This window comes from Rhynchophorus ferrugineus, unplaced genomic scaffold (genome assembly GCF_030347505.1).
Source record: "Rhynchophorus ferrugineus isolate W39M unplaced genomic scaffold, kcgeb_rfMv2 rfM2, whole genome shotgun sequence".
NCBI lineage: Eukaryota > Metazoa > Arthropoda > Insecta > Coleoptera > Curculionidae > Rhynchophorus > Rhynchophorus ferrugineus.
In genome coordinates, this window is record NW_027472581.1 from 26293968 (window position 1) to 26321383 (window position 27416).

The following is a 27416-nucleotide window of genomic DNA, read 5'->3' on the forward strand; positions in this document are numbered from 1 at the left end:
GTAATTGAAAAAAGAACAAAGTTATCAAGGATTCATATACACAATAAACAAAGGAGGCCTAACCTCAATTTTTATCAACCGTGTTATTCTCCTGGATGTCACATTTATGAGATTCTTTAGATATAATTAAAATAGTATTACAAAAAAAATGAACCGACTTCAAAAAATGAATAAGGAACTCAATAAAATGTACAAAATATCAAACTTACGCTATTATCATACAAAAAAACATTTTAAAATAAAATATGTACCTAAAAATGTTTGTAATAACTAAATAAAAATCAGTTTGAAGTTGTTACCGTGCACAAATAATTAAATTAAATTTGATTTGTTTTGTCCCTTTTTAATTTTGTTATTACGTACATATTTTATTTTAAAATGTTTGTTTTTTGTTAATAGCCTAAGTTTGATTATTATTTACGTTTTAGTGAATTTCTTATTTATTTTTTGAAGCCGATTCAATGTTTTTTTGTAAAAATATTTTATTTTTCTCTATTTAGTATTAGATATTCACTCATTAAATTACGCAGATATTTTATTAAGTATTACAGTGGATAGCTCAAGTAAAAGTCCGAATGGCGCAAAATAGGAATAAAGCAACAATGATTGAAAATAAGGAATGCTTCAGGCACTGGGGCTCTCTACCTAGTCTAGGGATTTGACAAAAGTTCCAACCAAACTAGAAAAAAGAAAGTTGCTGTTGGGAATCGAAACCGTGACCTCTGCATGTGAGATCCGCGTTCTAGCTATTAAACCTTAGAAACAGTTGTCTACCATGTTTCTACGACTTATAATTTGTTATGGTTAGTGCTTAAAAAGCAAACTAAATATCTTTTACGCTGAACTACTTCCGATTTTTCGTCATATCAGTTCTGCACTAACACTTCACACTAATATCTGATGAGAAATATGTATATATATAATATATCTCACCCTAACTTGGATAAAATGAGAGCACCTCGGAAGGGCACTTTTTCGAATAAAACATTTTTGAAAATAGGTCCATAATTGACGGAGAAATCAGCGAACATACATTAAAAAAATATACAGCCTAAAATAGAACCTCCACTTTTTTAAAGTCGTCTAAAGTAGTTAAAATAGTAAATACCTACATCAGAAGGGTCTTCATAAAAATAGTTTTCTAATTTGGAACGAAAAACATAACTAGTCTATTCAAAGTTTTTTTAGTGATGCGTCATGGATATGTGTGACGTCGAAACATTGCGATGTTGCCGCATCAACCCTGAGTATTAGTTCAGCTTAGCTTTGACATACAAGAAAATTCTACTCTAAATAAAATAGTTGAACAAAAATGTTCTCAAATATAATTTATTTTAATATTACAGTACATCTAATAGATATGTTATCGAAGAACTTAAAACTACAGAACTAAGAACACAGGTATAATGGTGTGTGGGTTAGATTTGTTTTGTTTACATTGAACTCCTTTCCACATCATCCATGAGGTAGAGATTCTAGGCACGTTTTCTATATAGCGGTGTCCCCCTGGAGGCCTAATTAACAACTGAGAAACATATTTTGCTTTCATTCGAGAGCATATTTACCTTTTTACATTTAGTTCTTGTTTCCTTCGATGATGTGTTTACTTGTTAAGTCATCTTGGTCTCACTCTATATATTCTTATTTTTAATGAACTACACTATATTCGTCTATTGTTGATAACTTTGCAGAGATTCCCAGTTATTCATCTTCTTGATGTGTAATTTTATTTTAAGTCGCAAAACCCCTAGAACTCAAAATTAAATTACGCAGTGAAATTCAATATTACAAGTAAAATTTTGCTGTTATTGTGACTTTTTGACTACATTACTTACTCACCAAGTAATATGGCAGTATCAGGATATACTTGTACTTCTTGACAGATTTCTTTATATGCAAGTTTTGGCCAACATATGAGTATTTCTAAATCGACACTTGACAGTATGTCCTTTTCAGTGCATTCAATGCATTAACGAAGAAATTAGGTTATATTTCTGCGTAATATTAGATCTTATTTAACATGCAATTTTTGTTTCTATGTCTCAATGATAAAAAAACTTGTAGTTTTGTCATGTCCCCAGTAATATGACACAAATACTATCTATATCGTTTTGAAATAATATTTTAAAATAAAGTGACATTATGTTTTTTTTAAAGTTGCAGTTTTTATCAATATAACTGCTAAAAATAAGTACATATAAGTTTTGTTTTGCAAATAAAATACTATATAATAGTACGATTATTCCACAAACCTTAAAAATACCAGCTTAACCACTTAGTTTCCTAAAATTAATTTTACATTAAGGTACTTAAACAAAGACCTCACGGAACTGTAAGGAATTCTAATTTGCATATGCAACGGACTAAACCCTTATAAATATGTTAATTAAAAGGGCGGTCAGAAAAATCAAAGTTGGCAAAGGAACAGACAAAAGAAGGAAAAAAGAAGTTGAACCGAAAATACGGAAGCACGCGAGGTCCCCTCTAATCCCCGAGGGCGAAATCCGAAGGGAAAATGAAAGGAAAAAGACGAAAAAAGAAAAGGAAACGCTAAGTTCCATCCATCACGCAAATTACTCAAATTAGAAAATCTCTTTTAACCTTTATTAGCTCTGCCTACATTGTGAACGACGCTTCAGAAACGAATAAAAAAATAGATCGAAAAACCGAACCGAACGCATTTCTTTTGGCGGCTTTCAATTATCTTTTTCTCCTCCTTTCGGCTGCTAGTGCTCCTCCCATTCGTCATTTTGCATCACTCATCCCTTCACCTCAAACGATGGCCGAAAATAAACTGAACTGGACCGACGAAAAATATCTCTTTCGGATTCTCATGTAATTTACTGTACAAGTTAGAACTATAGCCAGTTAAATAAAACACTGAACTCACGTCATTTAATTTTATGACGTCAAAACTTTGCCGCATCAAATTTTTGTTCATTTTGGCTTTGACATATAATTGACATAACTCTAATCTAAATAAGATAATCAATCATGATTTATTTTAATATTATTGTACGTCTAATGTATATACTATCAAAGGACTTAAACTACAGTTGCTTATATAGTAACAGTATAGTTTGTAAGTTAGATTTGTGTTCTATTATGTTTACATTGAACTATTTCCCACACAACCTATGAGGTAGAATTCTGGTAAGATATGCCCTGAAAACCCAATCCACCTAATTAACAATTTTGTAATCTAGAATACATTTTACTTTCATTAGAGAGCATGTTTACCTTTTACATTCAGTTCTTGTTTCCTTCGTTGCAGTGCTGTCTTGTCAAGTCATTTTAATATCATTGTTTTTCCGCTTAGTTTCTTTCATTACTATCTGTATACATATTTCCTGATAAATTGTCATCTCTACAAAACAGATATTATTTTTTCTGCTCATTCATCTTAACCGAATTCTCATCTTTTCTGAACAATTATATACATATCCCTGTAAAATGTTATCATACAGTTATCCTATATTAATTATATATAATCTACTCAAAACAACAGTGATCCCACGTGATGTCACAGTGTTCCCATATCAACTCTGTGTTTTAGTATTTTGACTTTGACATGAAACAAAATTGTAATCTAATATTATTTATTACAGCCAAAATAATGTATAGTTTAGAGTTGTTTTATTATATTTACGTTGAACTTTTCACACTAATGTAAATCGAGTTCTAGTTGCGTCTTTTTATGTAGTGGTATCCTCCGAAGGCGTATTCCTTAATAATTAATAATTAATTTAACAATTCTATATCTGAGTAATGTATTTTACATTCATTAGAGAGCATATTTGCCGTTTACCCTTAGTTCTTGTTTCCTTGGATGCAATTTTTCCTTGTAAAGTCATTTTGATATTATTATATTTCTCCTTAGTTTGTTCTGTTACTACGTATATACATCTTTCTTTATATAACTAGATTTATTCACTGCATTCTCCTTAATGCATTTGCTATATCTGCAAAATAGTTAGTATTATTTTTCGACTTAAACATTTTAACCAAGAACATCCATGTATATTCTGAACAATAACACACATCCATATATGTTAAAGCTTTCACACTCTATAATCCTACAGTTAAAGTATATTAATTATATACTGACCTATAGTTGTTTCCATTTTCATCACCCTGTCTTGGTAATTGTCAGCATTCAATCACAAACAAACATATATAAAGTTTTATTCAATCATTGTCACTTTCTGAATCACTACTCAAGTGTTAAAGGAACCTAAAATGAATCAGACGTTAATAGCAATAACCTATACAGAAAAACCTTAATAACTTTTAGAGTTACCTATAGTAAAATTATAGAGATGATATCCAGATCCATACCAATTACTGTCACTCCTTAAGCAAGAACAACTTCTCTTAGCCATTCTCTGTTCGCCAGTCATCAAATTAGATCAAAAGCATTATTGAGAAATTCTAAGTATCTTGTAAACAAAGAGGACAGACATTTCCTGTTATTCTCAAAATTTATTAATCTATGTTGGGATAACATTTTCGTATATGTCGAGTTTTTAGCTCACAGCTGTATATAAATTCCGATAAAGCGGACATATTAATTTCTTCTTTCTACAAAAAATATAAAGTATATTTTTCGTGTTCATATTATTCTTAATTGATATTTGTCTAAACTAGCCTAATAACTAGTCTAAACTCTCTAATAGTTACAATAATACAGGAATAACCGAAAGTAACATAACTCTATTCCCGTTGTTATATCGTTTCAAATGAATTTAATAAATTGAAGGATTTGTCCCACGATTCAAAATTCCCAACCAGAATTTTGCGGTACCACGTTGCCGGAATATTGGTTATATATTTTGTGTTACCGATCAAATCTTTTCCTATAGAAACCTATCTATTTGTATCGCATATTACACAAACATTTTAGACCTAAAAATTCTTCGGTATAAGCTTTAACCGTGCCAAATTTCACGCCAAATTTTGGTTAATCAGGTTGGTATATAGAAGATAGATTCTGAGTGAGACAAGAAATCACTGATTATTCTAAATATTACTGAAAGATTAACTGGACTGTCCGGAAGAACTATACCCGTTTATGTTTCTGACGGCCTCATCGTTTGCGATGCAAATTGGAATTGCATGAAATCTTGTACATATCGCTTTAATTATAACGCGAAGCAAACCTGGGCAGTTTGCCAATAAATTTTCGTTTATCCGAGAGAAAAGCCACATGGAAAAAATGTAACAGAGTGGGAAAAACGGAGGAATTATTTCGTAACGCCTATTGTCGCCTGTCAACCTTCTGTTTTTATTGTATTCGAACTTTTATTTCAGTATTAATTACAGCTTGAGATGGATGTTATTAATCATTTTCTAATATAAGCATACCATTTAAAGTGAGAATACATAAGTGTAACAAATTAACCAAAGTACAAATAAAAAAAATCGACATCATAACTTCAACACGTTATGTGTTGCTAGAAAATGATGATGCTATTTGATTTGATTGGCACATACTAGCAATTCCTTCATTCCAATTACGTTCAATTTATTAAGTTATTCACTTTTTTCGCATAATGTAGTACTGTGAATAATTTAAAACGAATTATTTTGCTAAAATTCGTTTTAAATATGCTTAAACTTATATAATTATATATTTTTGTATGTTCAAACACATTCAACATTCAACAATTTAGAAAGAAGAATTTATAAACATTAATTAATCTAATAACTTACTGATTAATGAATTATTGATAAAAAGTTAAAAGTGTAAATTGACATATATAAAATAGTTGCATATTTCATTGTGTTAATATGTTTAATAAAATTATGTGGGAGTATTGTATATATGATTATTCCTAGAGACTATATGAATAAAGCACGTTTGAAATTATTACATATTGTTTGTTATTGTAATACAGTAATAAACACAATATGCCGCTTTATTTTTTCAATTTAGACATGATTATTAAAGGAATGTAGTTACAAACATTAAATGAACTACTGCCTTTTCAAAACTTGGTTACACAAAGTCGAGAATTAACATAATTGATAAAAGGTTCAAAAAATAAAATGTTATATTGTTATATATTTTATTACATTAATTTTTAATCACCGAATATTTTATCAACAGTTTGAAATAGTTGAATAAGTTAAAAATTAACTACCGTTAATAATTCATAATATCTTCTATTTATCCTATCCATACATATTATGGAGTTGGTTTTATTTTTTCTGCATGTTTTCATTTCTTCATTCATGTGTTCATATAATTTTTAGTCCGTATTTCTCCACATTTCAATAAATATCTCATTCTTATTTGATCAAATAATTTCTTTAACTAAATTTTTTATAAAAATTACAATATTCTTTACTTATTTATTTCTCTTTTCGACCTTTAAAATAGTAGCTGTCATGTCAGTAACTATCTTGCAGGTAACAAGTCACCAACATATCAGAAGCTATTTTATAATAGTTAAATTTTTTGCAACATTAATGTTAACTCTTGCAAGCTGCTTGCGAACACGTAAATTCCTCGGAAACAAAAAATACTTGATATTCTTCAATTATGTTAATATATAATGGTATGAAATTTCCGTGCTTTTCTTTCATAACTGAATATACTTTGTGATAGAACATACACATTTTTCTCTCTGCAAAAAATATAAATGTAATTTTACATGATCATAGTATTGAATACATTTGAATCTATAACAATGTAGTTTAAATTGGAAATATCATGTTGGACAAATAGCACAACATTAGACAAGTATGTACATCAAAGTCAAGTAAATGTACTTGTTAGTCGGAATATACCCCCAACTATATCTAAATTTAAATAAATTGGTTTATCAATCAAGCATAAATCCGATTTGTGCCTATGGACTAAAATATTTGGACCAAACTCATTAGTAATCTAGCGCACCCAAAACAAAGTTCTCCGATTAATTACCAATACTTAACGCCACGTAACCAACAAAGAGCTATGCGATGACCTCGAAATCAAACAATTATACTAATTGATCCAAGATTTTGCCTTAAAACATGAACTAAAGGTTGCTAAATCGCAGCAACGTGGAAGCAATACGAATACTAGACAACCCACGCGATATCAGAAGATTAAAGCGAACCAAACCTTGTTTAGTGTATAAGTGTACTCTTAAATTTAGCTTAAATCTATTAGTTTTATTTTAATTGCGGATATACATACGTATGTATTATGTCATCCAAATATAAGTTAAATTATAAACAGATTTTAACCATATATCCACAAGTTCATTTATATACAGGATCCTACATCGGAGAAGTGATCGTTTATTGTTTAGGGGGCTTGTCATAATCAGAAATGTATTCGGGAAGTAATTATCCGTATCCATTGGTCTGTCAAACTTTGTTAATAATACGCATTATTTCGTGAACAAACGTGGTCGAAAACTATATGAACGGACATGGGAATCCCGATCGATACGACGGCAAATGAGAGCTATGAAGCTATTAGGACCAGGAGGCAACTGAACCCTGTGTCAAACCGTAAACTTTTCGATTTACCTCGTAGGTACCGTGGCGATGGCACGCAAAAACAGTTTTATATCCCTGGAAAATTCAATTATTGGCAGCTTTGCCAGCAGTCGGTGGGGAGTATGAAATATTGTTCAAGGACGGACCCAAAAAGCAAATAAATTCGTCGATCTGTATTGGGCCTGTGTGCGTGTATATATATTTCGGATTGGGAGGGTCTGAAAATTTGGTTTTAACGATCGAGTTCGAGATGTTTTATGGCCGCGGGGCCTATTGGTTAAGGACTGTATTGGCGTATTGTGAGCAAGGTAGCTAATATGGTGAAATTACTCACTTTCGATCGAATTTTATGGGTTTCGAAGCGAAATCTATTCCAAACTACTTTATTTACTTCGAACGGTGGTCTTTAATAAGTCTGAGCTAGGCTCCGTGCAATTATGGTACATGTTTGTATGTTTTTTTCCTTTTATTATCATTTTTATCTTTCCATTATATCCCAACAGAGACATGAAATCACCATAAGTGAATTTCTTAATTACTACTGCCGTCCCACTGCCCCCCTTCGTCATTGGACAAGTAAAGGTGAAAATTCCACTAGTCACACTGACTGAAGATAAAAAAGAAATAAAAAATTATCTTGTACAGTAAATCCTCTAATGTACGGAAATGTACCAGACCTGTAGAAGGTATCACACTGGTCCATGTCAAAATAATTAAAAAATTAAAATAAAAGCTTTTGTTGAGGACCACTTGATTGAAATTAAATTGTTGAGGAAAATCATCTTATTTTTGATTATTCAGGAAACAACGTTCTGCCAGGGATTAGGCTGACAGAATCGTCTATGTCATAGAAAAGTGGCCAGAATAAAATAACATTTGTTCTGCAGTATTTTAGATGTTGCTCGAGAATTCGGTAAAGTTTGCCATAGGGGTTTAAAACATAAGATTAAAATGCTATTCCCTGACCAATATATAAACGTTTTAGAGTCATATATAACTGAGCGATACTTCAGAGCCAAAAAAGGATATGCTTTTTGTGATTTGAGGGAAATATAAGTATGTGGGTCTGAGGGAAATATAAGTATGTGAGTACTGAGGCCTACTAAGTGAAAATGATATTTGCAGAAGACATTGCAATCATTGCAATTGGAGATAACAACACTGTATCAACCGAAAAGTTACAAACAGTTATTTCTCAAATATAATGCTAGAGTATCAACATGAATCAAAATAAATCAGCGTATAATCTATCTAAAAAACTTTTGTAGATACCTTATCTAAATTTGTGGCCTTAAGAAATCACAATGTTGACGCATCAACTTTGAGTTGATACATAATTAAATACAAAATTCTAATCTAAATAAATAATTAAACAGAAATAATGTTATGAAATATAATTTGTTTCCACATTATAGTAAATCGAATGCATATATTATTGAAGGACTTAAAATTACAATTAAGTACAAAGTTATTATAGTTTGTAGGTTAGGGTTGTGTTTGATATCAAGCCCGAGGCAATATATATATATATATATATATATATATATATATATATATATAAATCAAAAAGTAGTTTCGTATATATAGAAATATATACCTGTAAGTACCTGAAGGTAGAAACTGTCGATAACGTTATTAAGGACAATGCTCAAAGAGCCCAAAGAGCCCCCTCTATTTGGCTTGATAGTGATTTTACTCTTATTACTTAAGTAAGAGTGGCGGTGTTAACCAATAGTTGATAAAAAAACAAGATAAATAAACTAGTTGATTCATAATAACAATGTACTATAGAGAGACAAATTTATTTTTGGGAAAGTGAAATTTTACTAAGATTTTATCAGATATATGAAATATTGACAGCACTTATCATGTCCCAATAATTATTTCTGTAATACAACCTTTGAACATGGCGCGCTTTAATTTTATTTGGATATTAATTAATTAAACCGCTAATTATTCTTGTATTAAAATAAATTTTAAAAATGAGAACATACAGAAAGTATAAACGAAAAATTTGGACTGGAACTTATTAAAGTACTTTGTGACAGTAATGGAAGTAATAAATTAAACAAAAAAAACTAACATTTTTACAGAATTGAAGTGAGTGAGTATTCTAGACACAGTAGCCATAAAATGTTTTAGAATATTGAAGAATATTAGGTAAATATATTATCAATATAACAGTTGATAAGAAAATAATAAGTGCAGGTAACAACTATAAGATTACCCAATAATAGCACAATCACTAATTGCACTCTGTGAGAACAATGTTATTGATATCAAGTGCCATATATATAATACAAATAAAAAATGTATCGATAGCAAACCTACTATAAAATTTTATGATGGCAATTTGAATATACGAATGCAAATGTTCATTTTACATAGTGGCTAAAAACAATAACACAAAAAAAAAGTTTTAAAATATGATACATACATTTGACGATGGAAGTTTTATTTTCTTTCGACTATCCTCACTACTATTTTGTGGAAGGAATTCACAGGAGAACTGAAAACATTCGTTTATTGCGATATTAAATGTTACGCAATGAATCGCCTAGGGACTGCTTATGAGATGGGGATCCCAACCTGACCGAGTTTTACGGAATCAGCTGCAATCGAAGTTGCAGCAAGACGTCGTTCGTCTTGGGGCGTTCCGATTTGTTTGAGGGTACCTATAAGTGTGGTGCCGTACGTGTCTCGTTTTGTGATGCAAGGGTGTTCATGTCTTGATGTTATGCATGATGGGCTTCTGAGGTTTTCGTCTATCGCGTTTTGGGATAACGTCGATTATTTGATGTTGATGGGTTCCGTTCCTCGTGCTATCGTGTCGAGCACCTGTCGAGTTATGTTGAGCTGGCTTATCTATTAGGCACTTCGACAGAAAACGTCTGGTTTGTCGGTCGGAATGTGTGGCTGTCTATGCGATTGTTTGTCCGAACACTCACTACTATTTTGTGGCAGGAAGTCACAAGAGAATTGAAATTGCTGGTTGAATACAAATTTGCTTATTGCGATATTAAATGATACATGTGGTCGACGGGAGAATTGACAGGATATTAGGCCGATTAACGTCGTGATGGCGTGATTTCACTACTGTTTTGGACGGATTATTTATATATCTATATGCATATGTACATGTTTGCTTTCTTATTAGGTGTATAATGCAATAAACAAATGGAATAAAATTATACTAAAACGGCTATTTACGTATCTCCATTTTCTTTGGTATGGTTTCTTTCGCAATACAGTTTCGCATGGCGCCATCTAATCGGTCGGCCGAAAAAACGACTCCGACCATCTTTTCCCCACTAATGTGCTCCGAGGGTCCCTTCGCCGCCGACCTGTGGGATTAAATCAGAACTGTGGCGGTTTATTTCTCGCCAACACCGTTTTGGTCTCAATAAAGGCGATTCGGCCTCGGCCGATTTTTTGCCCTTTCTCTCTTTTCTCCACGAGCATTATACCCCGGCTCCTTGGACGCCGCCGATGTTTTATTAAAACTTTGCAGGTCGGCAGTCTCACCGTCGTTGCCGTAAGTTTTATGGTTAATTAAATATTTACTCGAGGGTGTGAAGGGTTACTGCATTTTCCACGGAAATACTTTAGGCCGAGGCAATAATTTAACGACTCGAAAGACGCCGTAAAAACTTCCACACCCTAAGCACAAAGTGCTAGACGGTAGCAGAATACTATTAAACAAGTTATATATTTATTTAGTATCACTCTATTACGATCTTCTATATGTCTATACATATCGGTGGCGGTTCCTGATAAAAATTTTAAGTTGTTCTGTAATGTTAAAAAATTTAATGTTCCTTAGTGTTGAGAAACACCTCTTAGCCTCTGGTGTTGTCATGGGAGTTGTTATTGTTAATTAGTAGCTATAGTAGAATTATATATTATTATGTAGAATATTATTATAGTAGAATAAATAACTGACAGTTCGTAATCGTCCTACATCAAGTGTGGAATAAAAGCAACATAAGGAGGTGAGTTTATACTCAGTAGATTTACCGCAATACTCTCTAAAGTATCCTGAAAATAAAAGCGATGCAACTACTGCATTACCTTTAAAACGAAATCGATCTTTTGCACAATTTGTTGTGATATGATACACCTTTAAACCAGAAAGTCGGTGATCAAATTTACTGTTGCCTGGACGGTTGCGTTTATTTTCTGGTGGCTTATGATGCTTTACTAATGATGTAATCAATATTATTGCGAATTTGAATAATACTGGGTTCAAAATTATTGAAAGCGTCTCTTATTGCTGCAGTTGGTTAAAAAAGTTTGCCAAAAATTGAAGATCGGATCATTTAATCTACGGAAAACAGAGGCCGCGGCACTACAGACTGTGTTGTTGGAGAACTAACCTTCTATTTCATCGATACACTTGATGCTAGACGGTAGTAGAACTGTATGTCCATTGCAAAAATTATATGTCTATTTTTTATCACTCTATTATGATCCTCTATATATTTTTATATAGATATATTTATTCAAATAATACTATGTTATACTATACTCTTTTATTGAATAATTTGCAAACCCAACAGACGTAGTTTCGTTCATTCCACAAAATAGACAGACTTAGAATACGAGAGACCCGGTATAAAATTGTAACAAAATTTTAGTCCTCTAAGCCACCTGAGGGTGCGCAAAGCGTATTACTGATTACCTTTCGGCCTTAGATTAGTCTTTCAAATCAATACTTGGCTTCCCTAATGCCACCGCCTACAAAAACTATAAATCAAAAAACAATTTGTAATAAATACATGTTACAATTTTGGAACCTCTTTTTCTTCTTTTATATATTTTATAGATACTTTATTGGACACCATCCATATTATGTAGAAATTTTCAATTGTTGCTCTCTTACCTTTTTTTGATCCACCAGAACAAGCAGCGCGTTATTATTTTTTTTCTTATTGCATTGCTTTTGCTCAGGATGTTGTGTACAATCAATTATTTTAAAAATAGATATTTTCTGACCATATTTGAATTATAATTTTCGTTATATTTGGTTATGTACAATCTTTTACAATAAATAAAACAGTTTAGCAATAACCTTCCACATCTGATTCTAGGTGTGTGTGTTCCTATTTCTCATAAATCATGGGACATTGAGTAATATGCGGACTTGGAGTAGCGTACCTGTACCACACTTGTCCTCCGTAAAGTCAGACTGGACGGATTAGCATTCTATAGAGAGTCGCTTTCTGGCGGATTTGGAGTTTGATTTGTGTGCAGAGGAGTGGGAATAGTATATATAGTCTGCTGGGATCACCATTGGAACCTACAATCGAATTGGAGTAAGAAGCATGATACCTTCTAAAGTCAGAGGATACACACACCTAGAATCAGGAGTCCCGTTTGTAACAAGCTTCACGAACATGCTCAGTGTGAGGTTCTCCTTTCATCGTATCTCAAGGCCACTGTCGCCCGCAAAACCTCCCTATACCGAACCCGAAGCAAAATACTTTTAATTCTAGCTGGTCACCATGAATAAAAAACTCGACAGTTTAAATTGTCCATCACTCGAATAAATCATAAATGGTTCCATTAGTTTCTATCAACTAAATTCTCGTATATAATCCAAGATACGGCCCTGTGCAGCAATTAAATACTAAGTCAGCATAAATGGGCGAGGCCAGCACCACGGAATGGTTCTAGAATAGTCTTCTTTGGTCCATTGATCGAATCACGTTGCCATGTCTTACATGTCGGTAAAGGCAGAGATCCATCTGCTTTCGAAGCATTCGCAGAGAAAAAATTGTTATAAATGTCAGTTTTAAACCTCTGAATTTACAATAACAAATGTGTGACATTTGTACTTACTTCTAATTCTTTTCGAAGATTTTAAAATGGACTGACTAACTGCTGATACTAATACTTAAGTTGTGTCTATATGATTTGTTTTCATTAGCTTAAGGGAAAATATCTATGAATATACACATTTTATGTAGTTTATCGACCTTGAGGTATATCGAATTTTACATCTTAGAATATTGGCCTACGAATACATCCAGTAAACATTATCCTAGATGTTTAACACGTACGGTGTGTAGCAGCGCCGACCAGTAAACGATTACGAAGATCTGGTAACCCCGAGACGTCAATTTCGGTTATTATTGAAGGGTAGTTTGGACAATTCAGTGACTGACCATCGTTCAGTTTTCAGATGTGCCACGATCGACTGTCCAAGCCTCGTCTTCAAGTAAACCAGCGCCGCTCCTAACTTCCATAACTAACTGTTTCGATTCGTCTTACCTCCATTCACGGATAAATACCCCAAAGTAGATTTTAATTACTAACATTACAATTAGGAATTGCACATTGGTTAAGCAATTGTATTCCACATTTCAAGATTTGGTGGGTCTGAAATTCAAAAAATAATCAATTATATTCGAAAACTGTATGTAGATCGCAAGAAGTATCCTGAAATGTTTCACTATTTACTATTAAAACCCGTTCCCGAGCTTGAGCGAAATCGCTTAGAATATAATTTTATATGAACCCTAGCATTATAATCGCAGAGGAGAGACGTATTATTTCAAACCATTAATTTAGCTTCCGTAATAAACACGGAAAAACAGAACAAATTCATAAATAAATCAACCAAATTAACAAAAACATGCATTCCTGTAATGGCACACGGGACTGTATGTTAAATTGAAAAAGCTTTTGTCCCAAACGCACCTTCAACTGCTGAAATTATACTTCACAGACAGACGTTTTATTGTCAAACAGGGTGACGAATACGCTGACTTACAATCAATATCCTACCTCAAGAAACACTAACACCAATTTTATCATCACACGAATATCCAATATCAGCAACAAGAGACCTCCAGCTTCATGTTAACAAAGTTGAATTGTGATTGAAAATGTGGCGTATCAAAGCTAATATCAAACAAAATCTATTCATGTGACATTCACCTTTTGTAGAAGAACATGTCAATCGGTAAAATTGAATAATCATGAACTTCTGCAAGCAGACAACGTTGAATATCTGGGAATGCACTTTAACTTTTCGACGTTTAACTTATATTAAATTAACTTAAATTATCATTAGATAACAAGGTTTTTCTGTATAAGTCAATACTTTTGGTTCGTTTGGACCTATGATATTGAATTGTGGGATACTATAACCAAATCTAACATAGATATCCTCCAGAGGTTCCAAAATAAGGCTTTGCGAGTCATTCTCATTGCCCCATATTACGTGTCCAACAAACTTATTCAGTGCGAACCTTAGAGTGCCCTTAGAACCCACAACGAGTGTGATTCGAAGTGTTAGTCGAAGTACTCTGAAAGACTTTTAGTGTATTCCAATATACTCGCCAAACAGTTAAATTTGTATGATGACAGTGTAATCCTCAGGCTCATACGCAAACTACCATATGAACTGATTAATAGACACATAGAGTGAGATTTAATAAAATCTAGAATAGATTACAATAATATTTAGAATAAGTTAGGATAGACTTTACAATAAGTTGGAATAGTATCTAGTATGAGATTTAGATTATAAGTTGTACAGTAGATCACTTACTGAAATGATCTAGAACATCTCAGGATTGTTATATTATATAACGGAAATCATATAAAAATGCCTATTGCCCACGGGAAAATTTTTGATCTTCTAAGAGATTAATAAAAAAAATATATAAATCTTCACATCCTCAAAAATAATACTCATATGAGACCTCCAGCTTCATTTTAACAAAGTCGAATTGTGGTTGAAAATGTGACGTATCAAAGCAAATATCAAACAAAATCTATCCACGTGACATTCACCTTTTAGAAGCACATGTCAATCAGTAAAATTGAATAATCATGAACTTCTGCAAGCAGACAACGTTGAATATCTGGGAATGCACTTTAACTTTTCGACGTTTGACTTATATTAAATTAACTTATTTTCAATAAATAACAAGGTTTTGCTATATAAGTCAATACTTAGGCCCACTTGGACCTATGGTATTAAATTATGGGGTACTATAACCAAATCTAACATAAATATCCTCCAGAGGTTCCAAAATGAGGCTTTGCGAGTCATTCTCATTGCCCCATATTACGTGTCCAACAAACTTATTCAGTGCGAACCTTAGAGTGCCCTTAGAACCCACAACGAGTGTGATTCGAAGTGTTAGTCGAAGTACTCTGAAAGACTTTTAGTGTATTCCAATATACTCGCCAAACAGTTAAATTTGTATGATGACAGTGTAATCCTCAGGCTCATACGCAAACTACCATATGAACTGATTAATAGACACATAGAGTGAGATTTAATAAAATCTAGAATAGATTACAATAATATTTAGAATAAGTTAGGATAGACTTTACAATAAGTTGGAATAGTATCTAGTATGAGATTTAGATTATAAGTTGTACAGTAGATCACTTACTGAAATGATCTAGAACATCTCACGATTGTTATATTATATAACGGAAATCATATAAAAATGCCTATTGCCCACGGGAAAATTTTTGATCTTCTAAGAGATTAATAAAAAAAATATATAAATCTTCACATCCTCAAAAATAATACTCATATGAGACCTCCAGCTTCATTTTAACAAAGTCGAATTGTGGTTGAAAATGTGACGTATCAAAGCAAATATCAAACAAAATCTATCCACGTGACATTCACCTTTTAGAAGCACATGTCAATCAGTAAAATTGAATAATCATGAACTTCTGCAAGCAGACAACGTTGAATATCTGGGAATGCACTTTAACTTTTCGACGTTTGACTTATATTAAATTAACTTATTTTCAATAAATAACAAGGTTTTGCTATATAAGTCAATACTTAGGCCCACTTGGACCTATGGTATTAAATTATGGGGTACTATAACCAAATCTAACATAAATATCCTCCAGAGGTTCCAAAATAAGGCTTTGCGAGTCATTCTCATTGCCCCATATTACGTGTCCAACAAACTTATTCAGTGCGAACCTTAGAATGCCCTTAGAACCCATAACGAGTGTGATTCGATGTGTTAGTTCGAAGTACTCTGAAAGACTTTTAGTGTATTCCAATGTACTCGCCAAACAGTTAAATTTGTATGATGACAGTGTAGTCCTCAGGCTCATACGCAAACTACCATATGAACTGATTAATAGATACATAGAGTGAGATTTAATAAAATCTAAAATAGGTCAAAATTATATTTAGAATAAGTTAGGATAGACTTTACAATAGGTTGGAATAGTATCTAGTATGAGATTTAGATCACAAGTTGTACAGTAAATCAGTTACTGAAGTGATCTAGAACATCTCAGGATAGTTATATTATATAACGGAAATCATATAATAATGCCTATTGCCCACGGGAAAATGTTTGACCTTCTAAGAGATTAATAAAAAAAAATATAAACCTTCACATCCTCAAAAATAATACTCTATGCGATCATATGAAAAATAATACGATTTAGCATTTAAACAAATAATATTTACATTAGGTGCTACAAGAACAACGTCGCACCAACACATTTCTCTAAATGATAAATTAGGTCGGTCTGAATCATACTTCTATTATTTTGGCCAACGTAAAAAAAGTAAAAAGTAAAAAAAGTTTTATTGTTAATTAAATATTTATCCATCAATGTTTTACCACTTTCTTTTGTTACAGGAAACGCGCCTGCTATCGCTGCGTAGTAATCCATGAAAAACACGAAAACGTTCTACAGTATAAGGAAAGTAAGTAGTCATGTCAGTTGTAAATTATTAAAGAACTGTCAGAGAACGGAGGGTTTTCAGTTGGCCAATTCTGATGATTCTTCGAACTTATACCGTTCTTAAATATTAACGAGCTAAGGGCTTTTGTTTTGGATAATCGCATTTCATAATGGAAATCATATTATCTAGTTGTCGTCGTCGGATGTTGTCTTGTTCTAACATAATTTTTCATTCCCAGTGATGTGTAAACTTTTTTTTTATTCGTTACGGCTTACAACAGATATGCTTAGGACAATTTAAATTTACAAATTAATTTATTATTACCTTTCTGTACTTGACAATCAAGTCAAGTACGAGATTAATACGTCAGTTATGTATTCCCAAATAAAAATTAAACTAAACTAGTTAAGTTAAAGTTAAGAATACAGCTGTACTGCTTCTACGTTGCTATGATTTAGCGATCTTGTTTCATATTTTAAGACGAAATCTTGGACCACTTCGTATATACATTTTATTTCGAGGTCATCGTGCAGCTTTTCGTTGGTTACGTGGCAATAAACATTGTCAATTAATCGTAGAACTTTGTTTTGATTGCGTTGTGTTACTAGTTGATTTGATATTTTAGTGCAACCCCATAGATGCAAACTGGCTTTACGATTGACTGACTTGATTTATTAGGTTTGTATTTTAACCTACCATCGAGATGTATTCCAAGGTATTTCGCTGATTCTACTTAAGGAATCAGGCATCTGCCAAGTGATATCATTATGTTCTTGTTACTTTGCCGCAATGCAAAATTAAGATGTCTCTAGTCCATTTGTAGATTTTGTTGACCGCTATTTGTACGTTATCTACAGCCTTAGACAGATATACATCTTTGGCCATGAAAACTAGGTCGTCGGCAAATGTTCAGTTTCTTCTGTTGTAGGGATATGTGGATCTCCAACCGAAAGTAGAGATTGCTCGTTCATGTAAGACTCTAAATTCTTTTTTCTATTCTATTTTTTTCGAAATGATATAATTCCAGGAGTCGACAGTAATTAGGCAGCAGCAATCTGCTCGTTTTATATATAATCCCAAATGCCATACCCGATCAAAAGCTTGTGAGACGACGTGATATTGCAGGGCACTATTTCTTTTCTTCAAATGCTTTTTTAACAACCGCTTTCAATCTATGCGCTTGGTCCATTGTTGACTGGTGATTTCAAACTGCAAATTGGAAATCTGTTATTTCTATAAATGACTTACCTGCTGTTTCTCAAATAATGTTGATATCGCAGGTAGCAGCGAAACAGGCCTGTAAGATGGTAGTCTGTCAGTTTATCAGTTTTTTTAAGCAAATTTATTAGAGCAACATTAAATAATTCCAAAACATGCTTCAGTCTCAAACAGGCATTGATTGTATATCTCCACATGATTTTTGCTTCTCCTGAGCCTTTTTAGAATTGAATCTGATTTACAGCTACACCGGCATGATACACAGGATTTTTATCTATTGTAGACTCTTTATCACTCGGTTGGAATACGTTATATGTTCTTGCATTATAAGTATAAACGGGCCCCTGTTAATAAATTTGTTTTTAAGATTCGGCTTTTTTCGCAAAAGCTCTCGATTTGTATTTGATTTGATGATATGCCTTTCGAAATATAAAAGTCTAGTTGGTCAGATAGTTTCTTTTACTGTCGGTGGGCCAGTAAGTGGGTTTACGCCCAGAATGATACTTACATTAATTAATAGTTATTGCTGCTAGTAATTCGTTTCCTTTTGCAGGTGTTATTAATCGTGAACCTCAGGCTGTATGTTTAACATTAAAATCCCCTTCAATAATATATATTGGGCCTAATTTTAAAAATAAATCTCTATAACATGAACACAATAAATGGGGATTTAATATATAAAAAATGAGAATTAAAAATGAGAAAACTGGAACACTCTATGAACAAACTGTCTTTGATGAAGCTCAACCAGGGTGGCACAAAAGACAGTAGTATAAAGTGAATAAGAAAAACGTAGTGATTCTAAGCATCGCGTCTCTAGAAATTATCTGTTATGAAGTTCTAACATCATCTAGTATCTAACATTAACAGTTTGAATATCCTTCTCTACCTGAATGTCTTTTGTAATATCCCATATCAACGCAATTTGATTACATATGCGGTGATTGGGAGGAAGACATAATAACTGACGCTCCCTCCACGTTCTTTAAAAGTTGATTTTCAAACTACTGCAAAGTCAAGTTATGGTGCATTTCTCCATAGTAGTTGCCCTTGGACTTAGAGGAAAACACTAATTCTGCGCCAGGAATTAAACCATTCCTATTTCCAGAATGAAGAAGTATATGCCTGCAATGAATTATTAATAAATGTTATGAATAACAAAACCTAATCCATAGTTATTCCGACATTTACCTTCTTTCATTAACTTTTGTTGTCTTTAGAGTATATTTATTATCATCTTGGTATGACCGACCCAACGTACCGTTCTGAAATATAATATGTCTCATTTAAATGTATAAATTGATATAATAATTCGTCCTTGATTTTGTTATATGTTTTTAAAAATTGTATTCTTTTAAAAGCAATTTCTGGAAGTTCCATTGAACCCCTCTGAAGGTTATACACCACTTAAATCCTATACTAGTCAACAGTGTATGAAGGGATGTTGTACATCTATCAAATAGCTGTATATGTCTTGGCTTTTTATATACACTTTCCAGGCTAACAATTTTCTCTGAAATAATTGTATTAAATTATGTTTAGATAGAAAAAACTACTTACTGGTTATTACATTTAGTATATATAACAGGGTTTCTTTTTGGTGAATTTAAGGTTATATTGTTTTTTATTTTGATATATTTTATTGATCGTGTCCGTACTAATAATCAGTGTAGCTGCAACGCGCAAAAAACATTTTCAATAAAAACCCCGAATTGCAATTTATTAAAAGAAAGCGGTAAAACAACGTTTGCCGTTTTATAACTCGTAATTATGATATTTTCAACATTTTTTCAGACGTTTGACAAACGGACAACTTTTGCAGGATCTTTTGGTTACATGATCGAACTTCTCTAATAGCATTTTATCTCTTTTTAAATGGTATAAAATGCGAAGTATAATATTGTCTGACTGTAAAACGAATACTCAACTTCAGACAGATTATTATTTACAATATTATTTTAACTACTACCAGCTGATGAGTTTGATGTCGATAATGTTTATGTTGGAACATCGATGATTTCCAGATAAACATGTTTATTCACTATGGATGAATATAGATCATCTTGGCCTTTAGTAATTCTATTTATTCATGATAATCTTGTACAAGATAAGAAAGTCAACATTATCTTTAAGTATAAATATAATTTTCACTAACATATAACCAGATCTATCAGTAAATAGCTTTTCGTTGTTTATCCGGTAAAACTAAAATGGTTCTCCGTTGATATTTCCGCGTCACCGTTAATATAAAATTTACATGCAGATTTCTGATACTGCGCCACCGAGTATCCGAAAACGGTAGGATTGCGGAATCCTTTGCCGATTCCGGCGCGTTTATTTCTTCAGTGCTCGCTTTCCACCTCGGAATTGCCGTCTACATATTTAATGCAATCCGTCGTTTTCCGGTGCCCAGTTAACGTTCCACACCCAGAAGCAATTAGAAAACCGTTTAAAAACGTGTAATATCGCTTCGGGTTACCTTTTTTGCCCGTACCCGTGGACCGTAAATAACCTGGAGAGCAAATAACCCGCTCGTCTACGGTCGGTATTATTGCCGTAATTTGTTTTGGAGATGGAGCCCTGCCAAAGGGACTTTCGATTTTTTAAGACCGACCCACGAAATTGTCTCTGGATCAGCAAGTGATTTACTAGTTAATGAAGACTTAATCTGGCACAACGGATTCGTATCAAGACGTATCAGAAGAGTTCTTCTCCTGCTTCAATATATCTTGATTTATCAGTTGTATATAACGAAACGGCAACACGAATTTTTACGGAAACTTACTTTTTAGGACTGTTATTTTTAGGTAGACTTTGTTCCTTGTCTGATAAATTTAATCCAATATAGTCTTCCAAATTCTTCTCCATTTTTTTTAACTTACCTAAAATCTATAATTATTAGTCCTACAAATTAGCTTTTAGTTTATTTTAGTATGTAGTTTTTAGTTTTCTTAATTTGAAGTTTTATTGTTGAAAATAGGTACGGTGTATTTTGTTCAAAACATGGTCCATCAAATAACGATATCATTAGAGGCTATCCAAGAATTGAACTATTTTTTGCTATCTTCTTAAAAATTAAAGGGCTACTCAGGCAGGTCACGATTCATACGAAATTGTCTCTGGATCAGCAAGTGATTTACTTGTTAATGAAGACTTAATCTGGCACAAGGGATTCGTATCAAGACGTATCAGAAGAGTTCTTCTCCTGCTTTAATATATCTTGATTTATCAGTTGTATATAACAAAATGGCAACCCGAATTTTTACGGAAACTTACTTTTTAGGACTGTTATTTTTAGGTCGACTTTATTTCTTCTCTGTTCAATAATTTTCGAACAGTATAAAATTTAATCCAATATAGTCTTCCAAATTCTTCTCTTTGTTTTTAACCTACCTAAAATCTATAATTGTTAGTCCTACAAATTATCTTTTAGTTTATTTTAGTATGTAGTTTTTAGTTTTCTTAATTTGAAGTTATTGTTGAAAATAGGTACGATGTATTTTGTTCAAAACATGCTTCATCAAATAACGATATCGTTAGAGGCTATCCAAGAATTGAACTATTTTTTGCTATCTTCTTAAAAATTAAAGGGCTACTCAGGCAGGTCACGATTCATATGAAATTGTCTCTGGATCAGCAAGTGATTTACTTGTTAATGAAGACTTAATCTGGCACAAGGGATTCGTATCAAGACGTATCAGAAGAGTTCTTCTCCTGCTTCAATATATCTTGATTTATCAGTTGTATATAACAAAATGGCAACACGAATTTTTACGGAAACTTACTTTTTAGGACTGTTATTTTTAGGTCGACTTTATTTCTTCTCTGTTCAATAATTTTCGAACAGTATAAAATTTAATCCAATATAGTCTTCCAAATTCTTCTCTTTGTTTTTAACCTACCTAAAATCTATAATCGTTAGTCCTACAAATTATCTTTTAGTTTATTTTAGTATGTAGTTTTTAGTTTTCTTAATTTGAAGTTATTGTTGAAAATAGGTACGATGTATTTTGTTCAAAACATGCTTCATCAAATAACGATATCGTTAGAGGCTATCCAAGAATTGAACTATTTTTTGCTATCTTCTTAAAAATTAAAGGGCTACTCAGGCAGGTCACGATTCATACGAAATTGTCTCTGGATCAGCAAGTGATTTACTTGTTAATGAAGACTTAATCTGGCACAAGGGATTCGTATCAAGACGTATCAGAAGAGTTCTTCTCCTGCTTCAATATATCTTGATTTATCAGTTGTATATAACAAAATGGCAATACGAATTTTTACGGAAACTTACTTTTTAGGACTGTTATTTTTAGGTAGACTTTGTTCCTTGTCTGATAAATTTAATCCAATATAGTCTTCCAAATTCTTCTCCATTTTTTTTTAACTTACCTAAAATCTATAATTATTAGTCCTACAAATTATCTTTTAGTTTATTTTAGTATGTAGTTTTTAGTTTTCTTAATTTGAAGTTTTATTGTTGAAAATAGGTACGGTGTATTTTGTTCAAAACATGGTCTATCAAATAACGATATCATTAGAGGCTATCCAAGAATTGAACTATTTTTTGCTATCTTCTTAAAAATTAAAGGCCTACTCAGGCAGGTTACGATTCATACGAAATTGTCTCTGGATCAGCAAGTGATTTACTTGTTAATGAATACTTAATCTGGCACAAGGGATTCGTATCAAGACGTATCAGAAGAGTTCTTCTCCTGCTTCAATATATCTTGATTTATCAGTTGTATATAACAAAATGGCAACACGAATTTTTACGGAAACTTACTTTTTAGGACTGTTATTTTTAGGTAGACTTTATTTCTTGTCTGTTCAATAATTTTCGAACAGTATAAAATTTAATCCAATATAGTCTTCCAAATTCTTCTCTTTTTTTTAACCTACCTAAAATCTATAATTATTAGTCCTACAAATTATCTTTTAGTTTATTTTAGTATGTAGTTTTTAGTTTTCTTAATTTGAAGTTTTATTGTTGAAAATAGGTACGGTGTGTTTTGTTAAAAACATGGTCCATCAAATAACGATATCATTAGAGGCTATCCAAGAATTGAACTATTTTTTGCTATCTTCTCAAAAAAGTAAAGGGCTACTCAGACAGGTCACGATTCATATATCGTAACAAATAGTAATTAGAAGGATGCAGGTCTGGAGAATACACCAGTTTTGCAATATGTCGCCTAGCGTTGTCATGCTAAACAGTAACATTGTTGTGTGCTCGTATTCCATCGCAAACGCATTAATTACACTGGTTTGCAACGAAATCCTCCTTCACGAAATTATGCCATAATATCTGAAGATTTTAATGCTCTGAATCTATTCCCGTTGGCCGATTTTTTTCATCATGTGTAGATTTTACGATATGATTTTTTTATATTAGAAAAATGTAGGTTTTCTTAATTTTTAATATTTCAGCATAGCATAAACATAAACATGAGAAAGAATTAGAGTGTCGAATGTCGTTTTTATGGTAGTACATACGCACATGCGTAGTATTCGCTGTAACTTTACAACAGTTATTTGAAAGCTAGTCTTTTAATTGTTGACGTTTTGTATAAAATATTTAGGTAGGTATTATGTGTAGTTTATATATATTTTTTTCATAAGCAAAGCCTATAAATATAAAATAGAAATTTGGAAATTGTTCTAAAATAAATTTTATTTAATTTTAACTTATTAAATGTCGCCACGAACTTGTAACAATTCTACAGAATCTTAGATGTAGCACAAGCCTTCGATAATGTTCGGCATGAAGGCCTTGTTTTTAAACTACAGAAAATGCTACCAAAACAACACACCGAACTATTAAACCATACATTGCAACCAGAATGTTTAGGGTCAAACAAGAAAAAGCTTACTTTACAATAAAAGAAGCTAAAGCAGGTGTACCATAAGGAAATGTACTAGGACCAATCCTTTATCTACTCTACACTTGTGATACCTGATGTACCACCAATGGAGAATATTACGATGGTATTACGAATATCACGAAAATTACAACAGGCAAGTAAAAATATAAATAATTGTACACAAGCGTGGAAAATAAGAATTAATGAAAGTAAATCTGTACATGTGCAGTTCACCTCAAACATATATAACATCATTCCATGTAGCAACAACGTTAAATAACTCGGAATGAATCTTGATGCAATACTTCGCTGGAAGGAACATATAAAGAAGAAAAGAAAGAGTTGCTTTCCACATGGGTTTCCATAAACACTGGACATTGGATCCGTTGTTTACTTCGTTAAAATTGATCCACATGATACTAGGGTCAATTTTAATAAATATGTTTCCAGGAAATAAGATTTAATATAAGTAAATATTAAACAATAAATTAATTTATGTTTTCATCGCTTTTTATAGCAAGGTTTGTTGTCATTAGATAGAACTAGCCACTTACCCATGATATCGATTTTTGATAGACTTCAGGAATTAAAAATCGGTTAAGTTAAGGAAAAACTCGATGCTCGAGTAGAACCTCACCAAGTTGCGTCCCTTTTGGCGCCTGGCCTATATGATGAAATAAAAGATGAAAACATGACTATGTGCGAGTCTAAGTGACGGTTTGAATGTGAGTAAGTGCTAAATTGGATAAGTTTGCACGCTGAAAAAAAAACTGGGCTAAAATCGAGGAAATGTATACGGTACCTCAGTATTTGATTGAATATTTAATTTGATTAAATTCTCGTCTTGAACATTCCCGATCTAGAAACGGCCTTGGCCTTCCGAAACTCTTTGATAAATATTTATCATTTGAGAGAAACCAAAGGGTCCGAAGAGCCAATTAAATAAAATCTGGCCGGTCCCGCGAGCTGCACAGGTTATTTATATTTCGTCGGCGGCATCGAGTGGGTTGTTTGCACGGAATCGTGCTTAATGGCTTGCCTATTTGCAAGAAAAATATTGGAAAACTTGGAATCCGCCTCGGTAATTAAGTTTGCCGAAAATATTACCTCGGTAAAAGTTTTATAATATCGCAACATGCAACTCGGCCATTAATCACACCGTACCCAACAACCTGTAGAATATTAGATTCCCTGAGCTTTGGGCCGGTCTCTTTTTTATTTTCAGCAACAACGCGTGTGTTATTTATGCGAATACAAAGGATAAATCAATGCCTGTGCATTGATATGAAAACGCAAACTGTATCGAGAAGTACAGGTCTTATTAAGTAGAAAACCGTGTTTATCCCGTTAGTTTTATTAGCCGAATTTCCAACTCAGAATGTTTCTATAATATTATATTTTAAAATGTACATTTTAGTATAGAGATATTTGTTAGCCGATAATTTTGAGCATCATTTAAAACCTTCTAGCAATCAGAAATAAGATATAATAAGAAAAGGAAAATATAATTAGTTGTGGATTTATTTGCAAGTTCAGCTATATATTGGGAGGTAAAATTTTATTCAATTATTATTTTATGAAAAAAGCTAAAACAGAAATTCAAGGTCATATTAAAAATGGAAATAGGGGAATTTAAAATCAAATATGTCAACTATCTGCGAAATCTAATTGTGGGTACAGACCTGACCATTCGGGGTGAATTTCGCGAGGACATTGCAAATGCGCATTAGCAGAACTGAATTCGGCGAATATTCATGCCTAATGGTGGGTACAGACCTGAGCATTCGGGGCGAATTTCGTGGGAGAATTGAAAATGCGCATGAGCAGAACTGAATGCGGCGAACAATCGTGTTAAACAGGTTTCAAAATTGGTGCAAAGTGGTAGTGCGCATGCAGTTTGCTTAGTTCCCGTGTTCGCCACAATGACTTTCAGCGGTTGGCGACGAACAGAACGCAGTTCCAGGAGCTGCGGATCTGGCCAACAAATTTGAGCGAATATCTGAAGAATTGGCGGGATTATGAATTATATATGCTTTCGCATCAAGAAAATAACTTTGTTTTTCCTTATAATTTAATTGTTACTATAAAGATGTCTTTGAATGATAATTATGTGTTTTATATCTATTAATAATTAATAATGCATATAATTATATAAAAACCTCATAAAAATACGAAAAATTAAAATAGTTATATCTTACTTGCAGGAATATTATTGTGCAATCTGAAATAATGGTTAACTTATTTCTATTTTGCTAATGGTAATTACAAAAAAAGTGTCAAAATTATGAATTGTTTTTCTTATCCTTCACTGAAGGGAATTACATTTGTTGATACTGTCCATAGTATAAAATTTGTGAAATAATATCTAAAAAGTATTTCACAACTGATGAAAGAATAGCAACTAATGTTATTTAATTCATAGAACAAAATGTGACGAATACATCAACATGTAAAAATTACCACCCATTAAAAGCACTACACTCAACAATCGCTTCTTAGTTTCTTTCCAAAAAGAACGATATGTCGGACCTAAAATATAAAGTAAAACTCACTAAACACAGTAGTTTTAGAGAAAAGAGTCACTTACCTATGTTATTCTTTACACAACAGATATATCACTAGTTTCAAGGTTTACTCCTTCATTTTTTCCAAGATATGTCTCAAATGTGCTTGTTATTAAGTCTATTTTTTACTTGATAATTTGAATCTTTTCAATATTAAATATTCAAATTTCAAATATTATGCTAGTATCTACTAGCATAATATCCTCTTATACTGACTTTTAGTTTTTCATACCACTTAGCCAATGTGCAATGAAATAATTTAAACCCAGATAACAAATATTTCACCTTCAAAATATTAACAAAATATATCATGAAGTCGATACAAACTCATACTTGTCTGTATAATTTCTGAAAATTACTGTTATAAACAAAAGAATATATGATTCCGAACCAAACGATGAAAATTGTCGAATCATTTTTGGAGGCCGAAAGTTTTCGAGAAGAACCGAACGTCCTACGAATCGATTTGTATCACCGCGAACGGAGATATTTTCGCCGAATCTTCGCGCTGGTTCTAGCGCAGACCCCGAACGTTCGCTTCGTTCAACTTTTTATTCATCATAGGAGGTCTCAAAACTGCTTCAA

General features: G+C 32.4%; 1 protein-coding gene and 1 long non-coding RNA gene across 4 annotated transcripts in view; one reads left to right on the plus strand and one right to left on the minus strand.

Moving 5' to 3' along the window:
- The window catches only part of LOC143190275 (uncharacterized), a 623078-nt gene that overhangs the window by 471826 nt on the left and 123836 nt on the right, over positions 1–27416 (plus strand). For both annotated transcript variants that reach the window (XR_013004201.1, XM_076394480.1), the window contains exon 5: positions 17139–17206. Coding sequence is in view for 1 of the 2 variants with exons in the window: in XM_076394480.1 (XP_076250595.1) it covers positions 17139–17206 (68 nt within the window). In the remaining variant the exon portion in view is untranslated. The remainder of the gene's footprint in view (positions 1–17138; positions 17207–27416) is intronic.
- On the minus strand, positions 1351–2065 carry LOC143191735 (uncharacterized). Of its 2 annotated transcripts, none has more exons than XR_013004606.1 (3): positions 1840–2065; positions 1566–1747; positions 1351–1514 (listed from the first exon to the last, which is right to left on the minus strand). It is a non-coding gene; the product is annotated as an uncharacterized LOC143191735 (long non-coding RNA). The 2 variants fall into 2 exon arrangements; XR_013004607.1 differs by having other exon boundaries at positions 1351–1525.